We start from the raw sequence: 19,438 nt of genomic DNA, 5'->3' as shown, positions 1-19,438 counted from the left end.
TCAGCAACACGCACAAAACAAGTGTAAAACACACTTTGAAAAAGAATGATTAAATGAAAATAAGCGACAGTAATAAACTGAAATATGTATCTGGAAGACAAAGAACTGAAATTCTGTGAAAATGAAGAAAACTGAAGACAAAAATGTATTGACTCAAGAATAATTTAAAATAAATTTTCCAATAAACAGAATAATAACAGAATTGCAAGTCTAATCCCCAGCTTTTAAAAACAACTAATTCTTTATTGCTTCTTTAAAATTCTTCCAACTTTTTCTTCTATTGTTTTGAGAGTACCATGCAAATCAGGGTAGAATACAAAATTAATTTCAGAACCTGCAATTCAAGATGGTTTTCTTCAGCTGTGAGCACTAGGTCAGAACCAGAAATACCATGAGAAATACTGTGCAGCACAGGAGGAGACTGTACCTCATGGTGGAAAGAACTGTGCAAAAACCAGAACTGTTAATGAGGGAACTAAGCAAGAACTGATGGAAATATAACTTGACTTTCCTTAAGCTTTTGCTCCAATCACAAATGTATTGTCTGCTTTGAATATAACTAAAACTGAAATAACCTCTTGCTGGTAATCTTTAGCTGTAATTTATTCTTTAGAAAAGAAGGATTCTCAACAATGAGGAAAAAAATTCTCAAAAAAAAAAAAAAAGCAATATAGGGGAAAGAGAATATAGGTTGGAATGCAATAGTTTAAACTTAAAGAAAAGCTGGCCATGATGGGATTATTGAACACAGCAGCATGGAAGGAGGTACCCATTCTGGTATGCAGATTTTGAGCTGGAAAAGAGAAGGGGACTGCTGACTGAGTCCTCCAGAGCTGACATTGCAGCAGACAACATCCATCTGGGAGATATTTTGACAATTACCAAAACAACCTACCAGAAAAACAACCAACAAACAAATAAGGCAAGATTAAAAACCTCAACCAAATAAATAAATGCCACAGGCGAATCTTGTGGGATTTTTCCTACCCAGGAATGAGTAAAGCATACTATAAAACAAGTCAGTGTAGATAATAAATATTAGAGGCTCTGAAAAAAATGGAGATTTTTTTAATGCACTTGCATGATAAAATACTGGCTCTTATTCAATAAGAGCGTAATCCTGTTGGAAAATTCTAATGGGACCTAACCCAGAAACATTAGCTATAAACAAATAATGTTTATAATGTTAGTTAACCTCAGAGATGTTAATATATGTTAAGGCTAAGATATAGCATTTAACAGATTTTGCACATAAAGGCATTTGGAACTCAAGTTCAATGTGAGGCTTTTGAAAGTTTTAGCTTTAAATACTCAAAATAAAATGAAAAAATACTTTTAAATTGCCACTGTTTAGAAGATGTTTGTGAATGCTTGAATGTAAAGTAACGTAACAATTTTAAAATGTTAATATTTTGGTTCATATAATATTCACAACACTTTCTTCTCTACATAAATGAACTAATAAATTTCCCTGGGGTTATTTGTTTGCTTGTTTTCAAGTCTGAAAAAGAAAGAAGTCCTCACACTGGATTCTTCCACAGCATGCAGAAAAAAACTCCTATTTTATGATCAATTTTATGATCAAGCTCCCAACTACTTAGCAGGAACTAATAACAGAAAGGCTCCTACTCCTGTATAGAAACTACTCTGAATGCTGCTCTAGGAATTCAACATCTGAAGCAAACAATGCAATTGCTTAACTTGATGTCTATGTTATTATCAGTTTCACTTCATTTACAGCTTTAAATTGATTTCAAGTTATTTGTAGGTGTGATTTTTTTTCTAAATGTCTGTCACACATTACACAGCTCAGTGCTTGTCACTTACTATGGCTTTACCTCAAATATTACTAAACTTTAATTTTTATCACATTCGATTTCCTAAAGATTCCTGGTAATTATTTTAATTGTATGGACCACATAAGTCTTAGAATATGTCACTTTTGAAAAAGATTAGTTTATTTTCTGAATGTTGTGGTGACAGCATACTTGGACATATTGCTTTGATTGCTTCCTTTGTTTTCTTGGGCTTCTCTTTGTTAGGAATGTATCCACAAGCCCTACATACCAAACAACAGCAGCTTAAATCACATTTGTCTGAGCTGATAGCTTCAAGTGCACAAAGCAAGAGGTAGATAAGCTGAAATGGCAGCATCCATCATTTTCCATGAGACTCCTACATTTAGTTGTTATGACCAACTGCAATTACAATACCACTGCAAAGGAAGGCTGCATGCATCAATGAACCTCATTATAAAGCCAGAACTTAAGTTCAAAGGTGTCAAGTCAAAAACATTCACTGTTACAATTCACACACTTTTCTTTATCATACAACCTTACATTCACTTGGAAACCTCACCTTTCTCCTCTCCTTGATCTTCACACCGTTAACATTATGATCAGGTCAAAGTTGCATTTTCTTAAGCATCCATGTCCTTTATCACTTTGAAGTTTAGCATCCTGGACCTTCCTTTTGTCACAAAATCATTGCCATACTGATCCACTTTGCTGTTGGATTCTGTGATCTTGGAGCTGACAGATTCTATGGTCTCTGTAGTACAATAAAAGTCAAGGGTCTCAAACAGAAAATGTGAACCCAGCATTGTGATCCACATTCTAAAGCTAAGGAATTAAATTGTGGAAGACCTTCAGAAACAATGAACAAAATGGGCCATTTGGATAGAATCCAAATTACTCAAAACTTGAAACAGAAGAGAGAGGTGGTGTTCCACGGGGCAACGGAATGACCTGGAGTTGGCAGTGAGCCCCATCAGTCCAACCAAAACAGCTTTCTGTCAGAAGTACTCTAAAATATGCTTATTCTGAATGTCATATAGAACTTAAAAAAGAATGGCAGTACTTTGAGAGCACCTGCCTTTCCTTCCAAGACATTTAGAGTTCTCCAATTTGAAAATCCTTCCAGGCTTCACAGGTGAAGGTGAAGAACTATGGTGAGGAACTGTGGCAGTCTCTGATTTTATCTGTTTCCATAGACAATGCTTTCTCTCTTGGTTCTTGTTTAACTTGGCTCACACAAGTAACAACACCCTCCGTATTTTCTTCAGCTTAAAAACAAAACAAAAATCAAACACTGAAGTTCAAACTCCATTGACAATGCTTCAGCCCCAATAACAGTGCATTTAAAAGAAAAATATTTCAGGAACTCAAGCTAATAGTTAAGGCATATATGAAGTTTACTGCTTTTTAGCTTGATAGCCAGTTATGTCACCTACCTTGCTCTAAAGCATTGCAAGATGACATGAACTTGCTCCAGTAAGGCTCCCCTCAAGTAACAATATTTAAACCAATTTATTAAAAAAAAAAAAGTTTGGAGATATAAAATCCCTTTCACAAAAAACATCTTTCCCCTTTCCCACAGAAAAATAAAAAAACTAGTTAGAATTGTCTGAAAGAAGTCTGCCTTGGAGTTCCCCACTATCAACACATTTGTCTCCTTTCTTCAAGACACGCAGAACAAAATCCACTGTATTTTCTCTATACTAATATTGACATATTGTTGAGAAAACGACAACTTACTAAGTGCTGGCTGGCTGTCCACAATCCGTACTGGGATAGTCTGCATATCTCCCAAGAGAATCTGCTGCACTCCTCCTTCCAGGCTTCTGGAGTCATCCACCCCTTCAGCTGGTACCAGCTGGCCCATGGCAAGCAGACTCTGATCAGAGGCAGGCAGAGTCCCAAAAGCAGGCACAGCAGCACTGTCCTGTGTCAGGCCAGCACCTTGCAGACTGTGCCCCTGACCCAGTGCTAGAGAATGGCTGCCTATTGCACCCCCCAGGGAATCCAGGAGAGCTGCAGGGCTGGGAGGGGAATGGTTATTTACAGCTAGCAGGGCTGTTGATCCGTTTGTTGAGGTAAATGCTGACTGCAGCTGTAATCCCTGTGGAAGAGAAGGCAGAAGTATCAACCTAGCAGTATTTACAGCAGAAGGAGTTTGCATTTAACAGCATGTATTGTCTAGGTGGCTTCTGACTTCCTACTCATTAACTCTTCTCAACACTCAATCCCAGCAACTCTAGGCTCAAAATGTACTTGAAAACAATTTGGACAATGGAGTCCAGCAGCATGTAGAAGATTGCTTCTGACCATAAAGTTCTAATTTTGGATTGATGTTCAGTTTCAGGTCATTCCCCAGTACTGCCCATTCCCACAGGAGGTGGGTACTACAAGCTAAGCACACTGCTTTAAATAAAATGATATGAGATGGAGTCAGGCTGTCCTCAGAAAGAGAAGAAACAGCAAGCAGAATGGAATCTTTCTACAGACTGTATTTCTAGGGAAAAGATCACGCATTTCATTGGGGTTCAGGAAATATGAAGGCAGATTTTCAAAGTAGTTAAGGAAGAGAGATAAGAGAGCCAGCTTTGAAGGGAGATGAGCTTTTGAAGAAGCTCTTTTAGCATGACATTCTTATCCCTCCCTCTCCAACCTTTCAACCTTCAAGTTTACAGCTCTGAGCTAGGAGCAGTTTCAGGATTTTAAGATATTTTCTTAAGAGGCTGGAGAAGGATTTAAAAGGAATAAACAAGACTGTCTTATCTCCCTGCAGTTTTGCAGCTTTTTCATTATGAGATGACTGGACCGTGTGCAAAATGAACAGGTACTTGGTTTGAGGTAGAAACCCACTGCTTTTATCCTCTTGGTTTTGCCTTCACAAGAGACCCTAACTTCAAAGTGTCAAAAGATGGTAGTGGGATCCCTTGCACCACAGCTATATGCTAAATGTGACATGCAAGAGCAACCAGAGGAAGAGCTGACAGCTACTTCCAAGTCTGTGTTACCCAGCTATGTTTGGGATCCACTGAGAGGGAATGTGCTGTTCTCAGCTTGCCTCCAGCACAGCACATTTGATGTTCTGTAAATGACCTGACTGTACCTGAAGCTGTGCAAATATCTTGGGCTGAAGTGAGGAGAGTGAAGACAGCAGCTGAGCCGTTTCTGGTATCAAGGACTCCCCGCTCTGGCTGGATTCTGCTTTGGTGATGACTGACTCCACTCCTGAGCTCCCTGTGGTGCCAAAGTGAGGAAGCAGACAGTTATGACAAATCTCTTCTTCCTGTCTAATAAAAGCCTCCCCTGTGAACCAAACAAACTCCCTTCAATCTCAATACAGATATATACATATATATATGCTGTTCTCTTTGCAGAACTTGGATGCTAAAGAAAGAAGACTGGGTATGACAAAAAGACAATACTGCAGGAAATTTGTATGTATCTGTACAGAGCAAAAACCAGAGGCACCAATAAATCTCTTCTTGAGAGCAAAGTAATTGCACCCTATACTGTGCTTTGAGTTTGTAGTCATAACATAAAAGCTGAAACATTTCTAGCAAAGTAGCAAATAATTTGACAATATCTATACCTGAGTAAGGGCTTAAAAAAACCCACAGGTATCAAAAGAAAGGGATTTCTTTCAAAATAAAAATCTACACAGGAAATTTTCCATGTCTCACCACTCCCTTCCCATCTTTGTGAAATTAGCATAACTTCTATGCAATATCATCTAAAGTCCATTTATCTGAAGGTCTTTCAGCCTACAGATTATATAATATCCTCAAAATTCTTATTTAATGCAAGAATGATGCACTTAATTTCCTGAAGCTTTGCAAAAACTGAGATTCGCTTATAACAATTTCTGCAAGAAAACTTCTCATGAGATCATTCCATTTCCTGTTTGAGCCACCCAGAACATTTTGGTTAAGCTTTATGCAGACACAGGCAGACAGTGCTTAGCTTCTTATTTCTCAGTTCCACTGTTATGGAGGTAACAGAAGAACTTGCCATGTGAATGCAGATTAGTCTGGTGAATGCAAAAAAATTGAAAATAGTCAATTGCAAAACATTTTCTATCAGAAAATCACAGGAAAAATTTCCAGCAGTCTGAGTGGAGGTAGATTTTTCAACATATATAATGATCTGCAGACTCTTAACAATCACAACTGACCAGAAGACACATACAAACCTATAAATCGTCTTGAACACAAGTACTTCAAATATTTAGACTCTTTTGAATATTATACAGAGACCCCATATGCATACGTGAATGTTCACATGCAAGAAGAGATAGCAGCTCTCTCCCTAGGGGGGATTCTACAGTGACACCCCTGGGAAAAAAGGTAATAGTTCAAATCTCTACTTGCCACAAAGAAAATTGTATCACATGGAGTTAGGGAGTTCTGCACAAACAAGTTCTGTTACTGCCTGATTTCTTAAGTGTACAGTTGTCTCCATTTGGCACAAGTTGAAATTAAAATAAATACGTATATTAAGACATATATGTATACATACAAATATGTTGAAATGAAAACAAATATGTATATAGTTCATATAAAAGTTCACTACATTTTTTGTTTGCTTGAAGATGCTAAATAAAAGCCAAATTTATAATTTTAATACTTCTGCCAACACCATCATGACTACACCTATTTTTCCACACATGCAGTCAAATAAAAAAAAAAAAAGAAGTAAACCAAAAAAGTTATGGTAAAATATCCTTCTTAGTTCACCTGAGTGACAGGACATAAGAGCAACCTCCTGGGAAGGAAAATGAACTTGGGTGACACAGCTAATAAAAGACATTTGGAGACACAGGTTATACATGCAGTCCTACCATCTGAAGGTGCCGAGGCAAACGCAACCGTCACTGTTTCTGCGAGGACATTCCCACTGTCTGTGGTCCACTGCAGCTGAAAGGAAAAAGAACTCAGCTCTCAGAAAGGGTGCAAGCTTGTCTACAAGAACACAGGCTCAATACAGGACTGATAAGAAAACAGTGTCTAAAACTACATTTTCTTATTTCTTTATAATTATGCATTTTAGGACCTCTTGATTCACAAAAAAAAAAAGTACTGTAGAAGATTTTTAAACATGCACTTTGTATCAGGAAGATTATCTGCTTTATCTGCTCATAACAGTTTAATAGAATTTAAACAGTTTAATAACAGTTTAATAGAATTTAAAATATAGAATAGTCAAACCATTTGGCTAACAAGCACACTCACTCACCTGGGCTACACCAGTTAGGGAGAGGGAAAAGACTGATGACACAGCATGATTTACCAGTACTGTTTGTCAAAGCTCATTTTAAATCAGCCATTTCTTAGCATTTAGTCTCATAACTGGGAAAACTAGGATCACTGTCTACCCTTTATTACTCAATACATGGAAGAAAATTAAGGAACAAGATTTAAGAGTTACTGAGCATTCAGAAGATTCAACTCCAACCTCACTGCACTTACTATAAAGTGCATTTATTACTATTAACATATTCAAAATGTTTATTAAGTCCTAATTTAGACAGCACCTGAGACACACTTCATCCCCATCTTTTCAGCTACTGTAAAGTAGTAGTAACTTCTTCAAAACATAGACAGTGACAAAGCCATGAATAAAATTTTATGCCACATGTCAATTTTTCTACACCAATGGCTTCCAGTTCACGCAGTCATCAAGAAGTGCTAATATTGTGTAATTTGTCAACCAACTAACAGCAATCTACTGCTGACAAGATAAATACTGAATAAGGTCAGAAGATTTTATTCACATTTAATCCAGTCTTACTCAGCCACAGATTCCACTGACAATATTGCTGCTGGAAATATAAAGTCACAGAAAATTTTGGATGAAATACAGCTAAGTGGTAAAAATGAAGATTTCCAGTATTTAACTCCAAAAATCAAAAAGATACACAAAGGCCAACATACCGTTGCTGGGATACTTTCTGAATTATACACCATCTCTCCATTCCTGAGGGACTTCTGCACTTCATGAATGTGATTCTTGATGTCATTCACAGTGGGGAAGAAGGACAGGTTATGTCTTTCTGGCACTTCATCAGGTGTGAACAATTCTCTTTCCACATACTTTCTGTCATATGTTAAAGGACATTTATTACCATACTTATATATATTCCACTACTTCCTGCTCTTAAGAGACCCTGCTACCTTCTCCCTTCCCTTGTTGCAATGACAAGACAAAAGCTAGATGATCTACTGAGACAGTTCTTTGTGCATTGGCTACAGAATTTGGAATTTAAAACCCCCATTTATTCAAGGAACTTTAAAGAGTACAGCAGCTCTTACAGGAGGCTATCTACAATGATATGAAAAGATATCAAAAGCTGGGAAAAACAGACTTATGACATCTGGAAATTAGATTTAGTAATGCACCAGCATTGCTCTTTAGCTGCAGAGCAAATTAATCAAATACAAAAGTAGATATAGCACTATGGACTGAGCACTGCACACAGTTCTGTACCTTAGCTGCTTCCTCACTGCATAGACCTGCTCTACTCCCTGAGACACCAGTTCTCGGATCTTGTCTGCCACTTGAGGATGAAGTCGAGAAGGCAGAGTACTGTTCTCATCCCTAATGACCTCCTCCTCCTCCTCAGGAGAAGACATAGAAAGATGGGATGGTGATGGAGGGAGGCAGGAAGTTTCCATCTCATGATATTGGTGGGCTTGCTGAGTAGGTAACTGTACATACCACCTAGCAAGAAGGAGAGAGGTTATACACACAATTCTCAAACAAAGGCAATAAATCAGTGTCTTGGGGGGAAGAGTCTGAGGACTACCAACAACCTAGTCAGTGTGACAAGTTTTTACAGCCCCTGAGCAAGATGACGTCTTGCAGAACTCGGGGCCCTCTCACACCTTTCAATGCAAAACAAACGAGATCAACCCTAAAACAACACAACTATTTCTACTAATACCCTGCAATATCAAAACACCTGCTGAAGTTCCATAGCTTAGTGCTTAACACATTTACCAAATTAATACTTCACTGCCACAGAAGTCTTACTGACATTGTAGATTTTTTTACTATTAACAAGTGACTAAAAAAAAAATCAAGTAAAATACTGCTCTTTTCTGCTTCATCTGTGAAAATAAAGAAAAAAGTGGAAGTTTCACCTGAGGACACCACCAGCATCTATCAAGTTCTTCTTCAGCATGTTGAATGCTTTCTCCTGCTCCATTCTTATGATTTTCTTGTCAATTTTAGGGTCAGTAGGAACCCTGTATTCTGGAAACTTTTGGACCTTTTTAATATAGATCCTTCCAAGGAGGAATAAAAAAAATTCTCCATCAGTATACTTTGTCCTTGGGAAGGGAAAGGCAAAAATTCCACTTACTTTATATCAGGCATTAATATAGAAAAAATTCAAGCAGAGTGATGTCAGGTGTGAGAAGCCTCTAAAAGAACTGCAAAATTCTTAAGGCTACATTAATAGATATGGATGCAGACAGACACACTTCTGGTCTGGTCTGGAAGCCACTCAGCCAGAGTGATTTTACTCCTCAACAAAAGCCCTTGTCCCTCACTATAGTAAAAGCACAACACCAATTGTGAACAGGCTGCAGTTCACCCAGCCATGCAGAATTAAGCACATACAGACCTAGCTGCAACTATCATCAAGCACGCTCTTAGCTCAGTAAAAACTGAACAAGCACCCAGGAGAATGCTCAAGGGTGAGGAAAAAAACCATTAGTGTTGAAGAAGGAGAAAATCCCCAGTGAACAGGAAGAACTGTAACTCCTTCAGCACACAGGACACGTGCTAAATTAGGATGATTGACTGATATCAGTGAAATTAAAAGCCTGAAGAAGAAACAACAAATAACATGACAAAGTTTTAGAAGCAAAAAGAATTACCACAATAACTTGTGAATGCTCAGGTAGATAATGTACTTCATAGAGTGATGTACTGCTACTTTGCATTCAGAGAACCTATCAAATTTCAGCCTTATTCAGTCAGACAGGACAGCATTTCCTCCTTACTTCTAAATGAGTATCAACCTCAAATTATCAAGGAAATAAAGCAAAAGAGCTACTGTGAGTATCAGCTACCATCCCAAACCAGTGCTCTGTCATGGCTCACAGAAAGAATGCTTTCCTAGAATGCTCAGTCACTCTTACAGCTTTATATATAATTCTTACCTTGCTGGACACGTGGCTTTGTAGAGCTGGCTAGAGGTGCTTTCCTGCTCACCAGCTTTTTTGGGCTGAAATCCTTTCCTCCTTGGCCCATATTGGCACTCCATTACAATGGCTCTGCTTCCTGGAAACAGAAAGCAATGCGCTCTGTTCAAGCAACCACTTAATTCATTACAGGAAAATACTAACTACAGAAGAGATGAGGGTTCTGAAGCAGTCATTTCTGCTTGCCATCACACTCTTCAGAAGGCAGAACCCTCAGGTATAGTAAGCAAATACAATGCAAATGCTTCTCTCTCAGCATGTAAGAACACAGAGCACTTTAAACCATTTCTCAAACTTATTACACCTCACAGCACTCCTTAACATATGTGAGGGCAAAATATTGGACTTTGCCCTGGTGAGCACCAATACTTTACAAGATCAGAAGTCTTGTAAGCTACCAAAGGAGCACAATACTGGTAATAAACATAAAAAGCAGAACACCCAAAACAACAGAGAAAATCCCCTGTTGAAATCAAAGGTGTGATGGTTTTGGATGGGATAGAGTTAACTTTCTTCACAGCAGCCAGTGTGAAGCTGTGTTTTGGATTTGTGCTGGAAACAGTGCTGATAACACAGGGGTGTTTAGTTACTGCAGAGCAGGCTTACACAGAGTCAAGGTCTTTTCTGCCTCTCACCCCACCCCATCCCACCAATGAGGAGGCTGAGGGACACAAGAAACTGGGACAGGATACAGCTGGGACAGCTGACCCAAAATGACCAAAGTCATATTCCATGTCATATGGCATCATGTGCAGCATGTAGGGAAGCAGGGGGAAGGGGGAGCATTCAAAGTTAGTGTTTGTCTTCCCAAGTAACCATTATAAATGCTGTCCTGGGGATGGGAAGTTGTGAGTGAATTCCTTATTTTGCTTTGCCTGTGTGCGTGGATTTTCCTTTACCTTTTAAACAGTTCCTATCTCAGCCCATGAGTTTTCTCAATTTTACCTTTTCAATTCTCTCCCCATCCCACTGGGGGAATGAGTGAGTGGCTCTGTAGTGATTTCCAGCTGGGGTCAAACCATGAGACAAGGTCAGCAGACATTTCCAGCCTCTTGGCTTAAATCAACACTTCAGACCCTGCTGTCCCATAAAAGCTCAGCCTTGCAGTTAAGAAATCTTAACTGCTAAATAACAGTTTCAGCACAGCACACCCATACAAAACCAGACAAGCTCAAACAAATATTGCTTTGCTCTAAACTCAAATTAAGTGACTTCTTCCAGTCAGACCTCTAACAAAAAGGGATTGACAAGCAAGCATTAAAGTGATCAAGAAAGGAGCATCTTCCAAATTTCTTCCACATCATGTTTAGTTATCTTTTATTTATACTTTGTGTATTCAAGTTTGCAGGCAAGGAGCTGCCTATGCCACAAGTGATATACCCAGAAACTTCTGAAGTATTATAAAAAAGCAACATAATATGTTTCCATATGATACCAAATGATCTAGATGAAACTAAAGATGTCTCATATGCATGTTGGGGAAAAAAAAAGGGTAAGTTGCTTTGATTTTATTCTTAGTTTTCTTTAATCTCACAGTTTATGGCTGAAACTTTAAAACTGGTGCTAACATTTCCCTTTTTCAGTAACTTTCAGGGAAAAAAAGAAGAAAAAACCCCAAACATAACTTACATTCCTGTCACTCATGTTCTCTATGTAGCAAGTAAAGCCCATCCAGTTTATATCCAAATTACACTCTTGGCAATTTCATATATGTACTGCATGACCTAAATATGTAATTATCAAGCTGTGAAGTCTGCATGAACATTTCAAAAAGAACTCCAAATGCCAAAAGTCTCTCTGCTGAGGTCTGTTGATGTTGATCTCGCTTGTTTGTTTGGTGTTTCAAATTTATTTATTACTTTAATGTTTGCAATTTAAATAGTTTATTGACTCCTGTGCAACAAACTCTTCTAAAGATCTTCAAGTTAGACAAGAATAATCGAACAAGCTCTTACCCTTACAAGAACTTTCAGGTCCTAATACAGCAAATGAGACCTCTCCCTAAAGACCTCATCACAAGAACCCTAATGAAATGGTACTTAGCTAATCTCTAAAGGACAAAAGGAAATAATCACAGCAAAACATAAAAAAGGAAACAAGCTCCTTCAGACTCTCACAGCAGTGTGCAAGCTGTTCCCTTTTTTATGTTTGTGTCTTGATCTTATTAGAACTAGGGAGCAACATAAAGATTTTTCTTTGTGGCCAGCTGGGAGCTGATGTTGAAATTTTGCAAGTATTTATTAAAACAAAAGTTAGTTACCTGCATTGACAAAGGGGATCCCATCATATGGGACATACTGGGATTTCCACATCAAGCGTGTGGCGGGTTTGGCGGGGCTCGGAGACTGGCGCGTGCCCCACACGCTCTGTGTCTGCTGCTTGTGGAGCGCCAGGACGCTCTCTAACTCTGCCTCGCTCACGCAATAGCCGCGGTACGAGTCCCCAATTCTCTGCGTGGAAAGGACGGGAAATGACAGCATTATTCACCCAGCTGACTGCTCACACTACACGTGAAAGCACTCAGGGACTCCGGCAGGTGAGAACATAGGCCCAGATTTTTGGCACTCCATGTTTTTTGTCCCCACAGTAGTATCCTCATAAAGAGATTTATCATGGGATCTAACAGAAGAGCAATCCCCACTGAGGTCAGGAGTTTGTCAGTCATTCAAGACCCTGAGAACACCAAGAGCCCCTGAAAAGGTTACAGTCACTGTCAACTCTGATTTCCAGAGGACAGCTTCACTCCCGCAGTTTACCACCAACACACACTTCTGTTGCAGTCACTGACTAGACAAATTAGTATTAGATGAAGTTTTTCACTTGACTGCCATAGAGAAGCTCTGAATCACTAATAATTGTCTCTGCATCTACTGCAACACACGCTGCACCTGCCCATTCCACCAGTAACTGTCTCACCTACTTAGTGCAGTAACTCTGAAATTAATGTCTTACACAACATCCCTCCCAACTTTCGAGGCACTCTTGATTCTCAGCATTACACAGAAACTTACTATACCAGATTTGCCATGTGCAAACCAATGATGGTTTCATTAACTCTGCTAATGTCAGGGCAACTCCACAAAAATTGCACCTAACTTGACTCAAAGAAGTTATCCAGCTACTCAGTAGTTCCTACTCCAGCTACTCAGTTCTATCGCAGTTGGTTCGATGCTGGTCTGCAAAGGCCACAGCCAACAAGCAACAAAATTACTGGAACAGAGAAGAACTTTTCATCCAAACTCAGAATGCAACACTTGCTTGTGTTCATATGCAGCTGAGGGTCAGGCTGGCCAAGCAGCTGTAACAGCCAGAGTAGTTTGCCAGCTCAGTCTTAAAGTGTAACTGTGGGACAAACACATGGTGAATGAGTACTAAGGTCTGATAGATTTGTTTTGCCACCTTCGCTGACAGAACAGCTAGGTGTTTAAATAATACTGAGAGCAAAAGAGCAACAGTGTCTCTCCAAGGTTATCAACAGATACCTTAGCAACAACTGCTTAAAACCTGCCTCACGCTCATCTAAGAAAAACAGAATGTCTGTGGTTAGCAAGACCTAAAGTCAACAATGAACCAATGAAGATCTTGTGAATGAACTGGGCCAGCACAGTGCTGCTGCTGGTGCAAGGGCAGACATGGAGGGTTGTGTGTGCACTGGGTGTGAGGCACTGGGACACGAGCTGCTCACACCTCAGAGTCACTGCTCTGCAGGCACGGCTGCAGCAGCTGACCACGTCTGCAAAGGCTGCACTCACACGGCTGTGGGAGCAAGAGACAGTGGCAATTGTTTAGCTAGAAGTTATAAACAATACTTCTGAACAAAACTTGATCTGAAAAATTCAGGAGAAGCAAAGCAGCCTGAGAAGTACCAGAACGTCTTTCTTTCCAGAAGTCTGGGATGTTGCCTTTCAGAAGAGGGATTACAGCACCATTGCACATAATAAATGCTGCAAAACCAGCTGGGTTTTTTTTCCATACCTTATACCTGTCACTAAAAATAGGTCACTGACTTTATTCTAGAGAGATGAGAACACTGACAAACCACTGTGCCAGAAAAGTAGCAAAAACAGTTAAGGTACTCCCTCCTATTCTGGCTTCTGCCCGAGTTAGATCATTTTCCCTAAACTGGTGGAAGAGGAGGAGGAGGACAAGAAGAAAACCATACAGCATGTAAGATCCCTGCTTTCTACAGGCTCGACAAATAGCAAAAAAATGGACAAACAAGACTAACTTCTTCAGACAAATAAATTAACTAAATTTTGTATAGTTAATTAATGCAGTTTAAAATTAAATTTTATTTCAGTAGGCTGATACATGCAGGAAATACATTCTGATCAGACCACTGAAAACTAAATAAAAGTTATTAAAAGAAACTGTTTAAATTAACTCTGCAACAATGTAATTACCTTGAAGTAATCACATGCTCTTCAGCCCTTTAACTCCACGGTTCAAGCCAAAAAATTGAGTGATTGCTTCTTTCTCCCCTGGCCTTGCCTCAGCAAAGTACATAAAAGCTAACCCTAAAGTACACAAACCAAGACTGCAGCTTTCCTTGAGGAAACTCACAGCAGCAGGGTACCAGAGGCACTTTGCAGTCCAGACACAGCAAGTGTAAGGTGAACATTTCAAGGCTTTTACTGCTCTGTGTTGGCCCACAGTCCCAACTGCCAAAGGAGCCACTGGCCTTTGCAATGCAGCGGCTTCACCTTGTGTGAGTCACAGAGACTGCAATGCTGTTTTAAGCTTGTTTCAATTCCGGCAGACAACTCAAAGAGTGGAGTTGTGAGCTGACATATTTATCAGCATCTCGCCAAACTGGATCTCCAAATTTCAGTAAGATCCTTCAATTCTGTTACTAGTAACAAAACATTTTGACATCTGAAAGATAACTGACATCTCAAAATCCCAGTGTCTCTAGTCTGTGCCCAAAAAAAGGCACAATACATCCCAGCACTCTCTGGTGGATCAGGGAGGATTAATGCATACAGCCAACAGTTCTGTTGAACAGCAGAGGGAGATGTTTGTGTCCTCAGAACATATTCAAATAGACACTATTTCTATTTCCTTTTCTTTAAAAATAATAACTTTTCTATACATGTCACTGTGAATTTTAAACACAGCAGGTGAAATTTCTTGTAATAGAGAGACAAAGCAGATCCTAAGTCCTCTGATGCTATGATACCAATAATAAATAATTCAGATAAGCCACATACAGGAAAGAATCTACCACATAGTGCTAATAACACAGTGAACTTTATGAACTAACTGGCCAACTGATTTAAGCAACTGATTCTATAAAAATGGTATCTCCATCATGGAAGAATTCATGCTAAGAATTTTCTGACTTCTTAACATTTATGTGGACATAAGAGTGGACAGTACCACCTGTATTAAATAAATGACATAATACAAAAGGAATAGATGAATATATTTAATGTTGAAATTGTTTCTAAGCAGATACAGAAAGAAATTCAATTTCTAGGTCCCTCAAACTGCAACTTCTAGTTATCAGTGGCCAAGTCAATAGAAAAAAAAATGGTAGAGATATCTAAAGAGATTAGGCAGCTATGGAGTATAAGCTTTCCTTTTAAAAAGTATTAAGAGAAAGTAAAATAAACATCTGTCAGGAAGAGTCTGGCAGCAGGAGGAAGGGGTAGCTGATCTCTCAAGAAACTTCCCACCTCCCCTCCCTTCCTGTTAAGGGACTTATGATGCATTCTAGCTGCTGATAGCATCCTAGTCATCAGGACAGGTCTGCAAACATTTAACAATATGCAAAAAAGGAAGAGTTCTGTTTAAGTCAAAAGCAACCACAGAACACAAAGACACAGTATTTTTTAACAAAAGAGGAAACAAGCACAAGCAGCCTAACTTGCTGTGACAAGAAATAAAAATCAGCAATAATATCTAAAATAGGAATCCTTAGTGAAATATTGATATTAGGGTGCATTAAGTCTCAGACTTGACACTGGCCAATCACATGGATTTTGATTTCCATGTGATAACACAAACCACATGAACAGTTGCAGAAGTCAGCAAAGTTTGCACTGTTCTTCAACAGCAAACCCTAACATGGCACACAATGGCTCTTCCCAGCACTACAAGGTATCAGGTTTTCAGCAGCACTTCTTTTACTTCAGGAGCAGTTGATAGTCAGTTATTCTAAAATTCTCCAAATAGAGAGGGATTTCACAGCATTTTATGTGTTTAACTGCGCTAGCAGTACCAGTGCTATAGAGCAAGAAGCTTGAACACTTCTATAGCAATAAATTATTCCTTTCAAGGAACAGGAACACTGTCTGAGAGGTAGATGATAAAACATTAAGTCAGAATTCTTTGTGGCCCACCTCACAGTTCCTGAGACGGCGTGCCCATGCAGGCGTATTTAGTGGCAGTGGCTGAAGAGGGATGGGAAAAGAATCTTCCACTGCCCTGAAAAAAAATAATAGAAGTCTATACAGACATTCAGAAAAGCAACAACTTAATCTAAACTACAGGTAAGATCAAATCAGTGTATTATGTATAACCCTAGAGCATATGATCAAACTATGGACATTGTATCAACATGCCTTAAAAACCTGTGGTTTTCATTTTCATATTCTATTTCATTGTTAAAATAATTTACAGTGAATAAAAGTATTTAAAAAACCCACTGGTTTCTACATTCAAGTCCTCCAAACATTCAGTACACTGTGTGTTCATAACCTCTTTTCCATGGTAATTTTATGATAACCATTGCAAAAACAAACTGCAAGAAAAAAAGGCAGCGCTAACAGTGGATCAGAGTGATTGCTCATCCTTTAACCCCTGACCTACCTGGTGGTTGTTTTTTTTGATACAGTGAGAGATGCCTGTGGATGTAGAATGTAACTGCTTGCACTGTCTGCTATGGAAGCCACCACCACAGTCTGCAGGTTCCCATCACCACACTTCTCTTCTGCAATATCTTTACCAAAAAAAAAAGCAGCTTCCTGGTTAATAACTGAATGTAGAATGGGGAAAAACAAGCTATGATCAAACTTTGTGTGCTGTTAAAGCAAGCCTTTTGATGTAGCAAAGAAGTTTTATAGATGATAAAGTAGTCTAGTAGTTGTGAATCAGTGCTCAAACTCCTGGCACACATGTGAAGATATACTTGATAAGGCTGCTAATATTTAAGGACTTTGGTAATTGTGCTACTGCTTATGAATCCTTCCACAACAAGGCAAATAATCAGAGCAATTTGCAAATTACTCTGTTTTCAGGAATCCATATAGGATTGCACAAGTATTTTGTTCAGCTGCAAGTCACATACTGGTTGCTTTTAAAACAAGAAAAAATGAGGTAATGATACTGCTTTGTACTTAGAAAAGAACACTTAAACAAGAAATACAGGCCTCTTGTAATTGAATCTGACATGCTGTTAGAACAAATGTTTTAGCCTTTCTTGGTAATGGGGAGCAATCCACAAGCCAAAAATTGCTTTTAGATTGAAGCCTGTGTGTACAGTTAAACAAAAACATAATAATGGAAAACTGTGAAAGGAGATGTTCAATATTTTGGTCTCAACATAAACACATGAGGTCTCTTTAGACAAGGGATTTTTGCCCTTCAGTTATGAAAGCTTCTTTCCCTCATCCAGAGAGAGTGGTAAGCTATTGACACAGTACAGAAATGGATCCACACAAAGCTCCATAAGAAGATTCCTAAGTGTGCACTTGGATTAACACCACTCTGGCTCAAAGCACTGGTTCCTCCTGCAGAGATGTGCCCTTAAGACACTACAGGCTACTCTGACGTCTGCACCATTCTGTGCATTACCACCATGTGCAGACAGGTGAAACTCAGGAGCTGACAGGCGACTCTCCTTTCTCTTTTACCTCCACACTAAACTGCTGGCAAGTCTTCCCAACTGTCTTTTAAAGACCAGATCACTACAAAGTCTTTTACACAGTCAGTCTCTAGGAAAAACAAACAAACAAAAAACCCCCACAAATGACACCTGTAGCACTGTTGTAGAACATGTATTCAAATACTACAACACTGAGCCTCATGTTGAATGAAAAATGGAAATGCAAAACTACTATTTAGTATTTCAACTTAGTGCTTACAAAGAGTAGCAGCAATTATTTTGTAACTAAAGGCTCCCAGTCAGCTTCAAAGTAGAGAAAGACTGCTGTAATCAAACCTGGTTTTACCCCTGAAAGAGCTGGAGAGAGAGGGAAGGTTGAGCATTAGGGGAGTAACAAGTAACAACAACCTTTCAATGCAAGGTCAGGAAAACATATTGCAACCCTAAGTGAAAAGAGCTACATCACTACTTGAATCCCAAATCTTTCTTCTATCCACCCAGCACCAGGACTCTATTCTTATTCTAAGCTATCATTCCACTGGAACACTTAACCAGTGCTCAAATCTTGAGAACTTTATAGAGAGAAGGAAAAAACAGTTTAAAAAAATTTGAGAGTTTAACAAAATGTGACCACCTCATTCTCAGTCTCACTCTGTGAAAGCAACTTAGTACACAGTGTTTCGCCATCCAGCAAGGATTGCAGATCAATAATAATCAATGCTTTCAGATTTCAGTATGTCCATTTTCTAGAGAAAACCTGAAAATTTGGCTTCCAGTGTATCTCAGCACATGCTTAAAATGTGACAACTAACACATCCCAATGAATGGAAAGTTACATCTTATTTTCCTTGCCTGGGAGCTGAATTTCTACCTAAATGATTCATTCCTGCTTCTCAGAAGATGCATCATCACCAGTGATGTCTGGAACAGAAGATTTAATGTTCTTCTGGCCTGTCTGCGCTACAGGAATTAACTACTTCACTCGCAATGAAGTAAACAAATACTGAAAATTTGAAGCCAATAGTACAGCTGCTGGCACAAATATCCTTATTAAAGCTAAATAAAGCAAGAAACAACTCTGTGCTTGATATGTCAATCTACCCATAATGTACCCTTCAGAAAGGGAGCATAGTAGCTCTCATAAGCTTTCATTATGTTTTTGCCCAACAGAAAATGTGGTGTGGGAGGCACCAGATTCACAATCAGAAAGCAGGTTCAGGGTGCATTTTGCTTATAACTAAGGAAAGGAAACGAGGTGCTTAAAAAAGAGCATGGAGGATGAGCTTAGTCACAGGAGCACAAACCCTCAAGTCCCACAGGTTAAACTCACCCTGTGTGCTGGTCACATCCAGAAGCTGACCTGGAGGAATAATCACTTGGGTCACTCCTGGCTGGGCAGAAGGAATGACATGCAGCACCTGCCCATTTTCTGACTGGCTGGCAACAATCATCTGTAAGGCAGTCACACAGAGGGATGAATGGCTCCAGTTTGTATGGTGATCATGTAGCATGACTGGGTTTGATTTTTACCAGAACAGGAAATATTTTGCTTAGAGTTAGGGACTGTATATTTACTTGACTTTACGTAATAAGAAAACTGTCTCTTGATT

General features: G+C 39.1%; 1 protein-coding gene across 6 annotated transcripts in view; it reads right to left on the bottom strand.

Moving 5' to 3' along the window:
* The window catches only part of CARF (calcium responsive transcription factor), a 34,095-nt gene that overhangs the window by 8,401 nt on the left and 6,256 nt on the right, over nt 1-19,438 (bottom strand). For 4 of the 6 annotated variants that reach the window (XM_036386680.2, XM_036386679.2, XM_054515418.1 and 1 more), the window contains exons 3-14: nt 19,159-19,279; nt 16,814-16,943; nt 16,345-16,429; nt 12,261-12,450; nt 9,959-10,079; nt 8,933-9,076; nt 8,277-8,510; nt 7,724-7,886; nt 6,631-6,706; nt 4,897-5,027; nt 3,537-3,900; nt 2,359-3,064 (exon numbers count right to left, since the gene is read on the bottom strand). In XM_036386680.2, coding sequence (XP_036242573.1) covers nt 2,946-3,064; nt 3,537-3,900; nt 4,897-5,027; nt 6,631-6,706; nt 7,724-7,886; nt 8,277-8,510; nt 8,933-9,076; nt 9,959-10,079; nt 12,261-12,450; nt 16,345-16,429; nt 16,814-16,943; nt 19,159-19,279 — 1,878 coding nt within the window. In that variant the 3' untranslated portion in view covers nt 2,359-2,945. Of the gene's footprint in view, nt 1-2,358; nt 3,065-3,536; nt 3,901-4,896; nt 5,028-6,630; nt 6,707-7,723; nt 7,887-8,276; nt 8,511-8,932; nt 9,077-9,958; nt 10,080-12,260; nt 12,451-16,344; nt 16,430-16,813; nt 16,944-19,158; nt 19,280-19,438 lie in introns of those variants that run through there. The other 2 variants (XM_036386681.2, XM_036386682.1) reach the window with 2 other exon arrangements.

Source organism: Molothrus ater, chromosome 7, assembly GCF_012460135.2.
Source record: "Molothrus ater isolate BHLD 08-10-18 breed brown headed cowbird chromosome 7, BPBGC_Mater_1.1, whole genome shotgun sequence".
NCBI classification, from domain to species: Eukaryota; Metazoa; Chordata; class Aves; order Passeriformes; family Icteridae; genus Molothrus; species Molothrus ater.
Note: the sequence above shows the minus strand (reverse complement) of the source record. Positions and strands in the feature narration are given on the sequence as shown.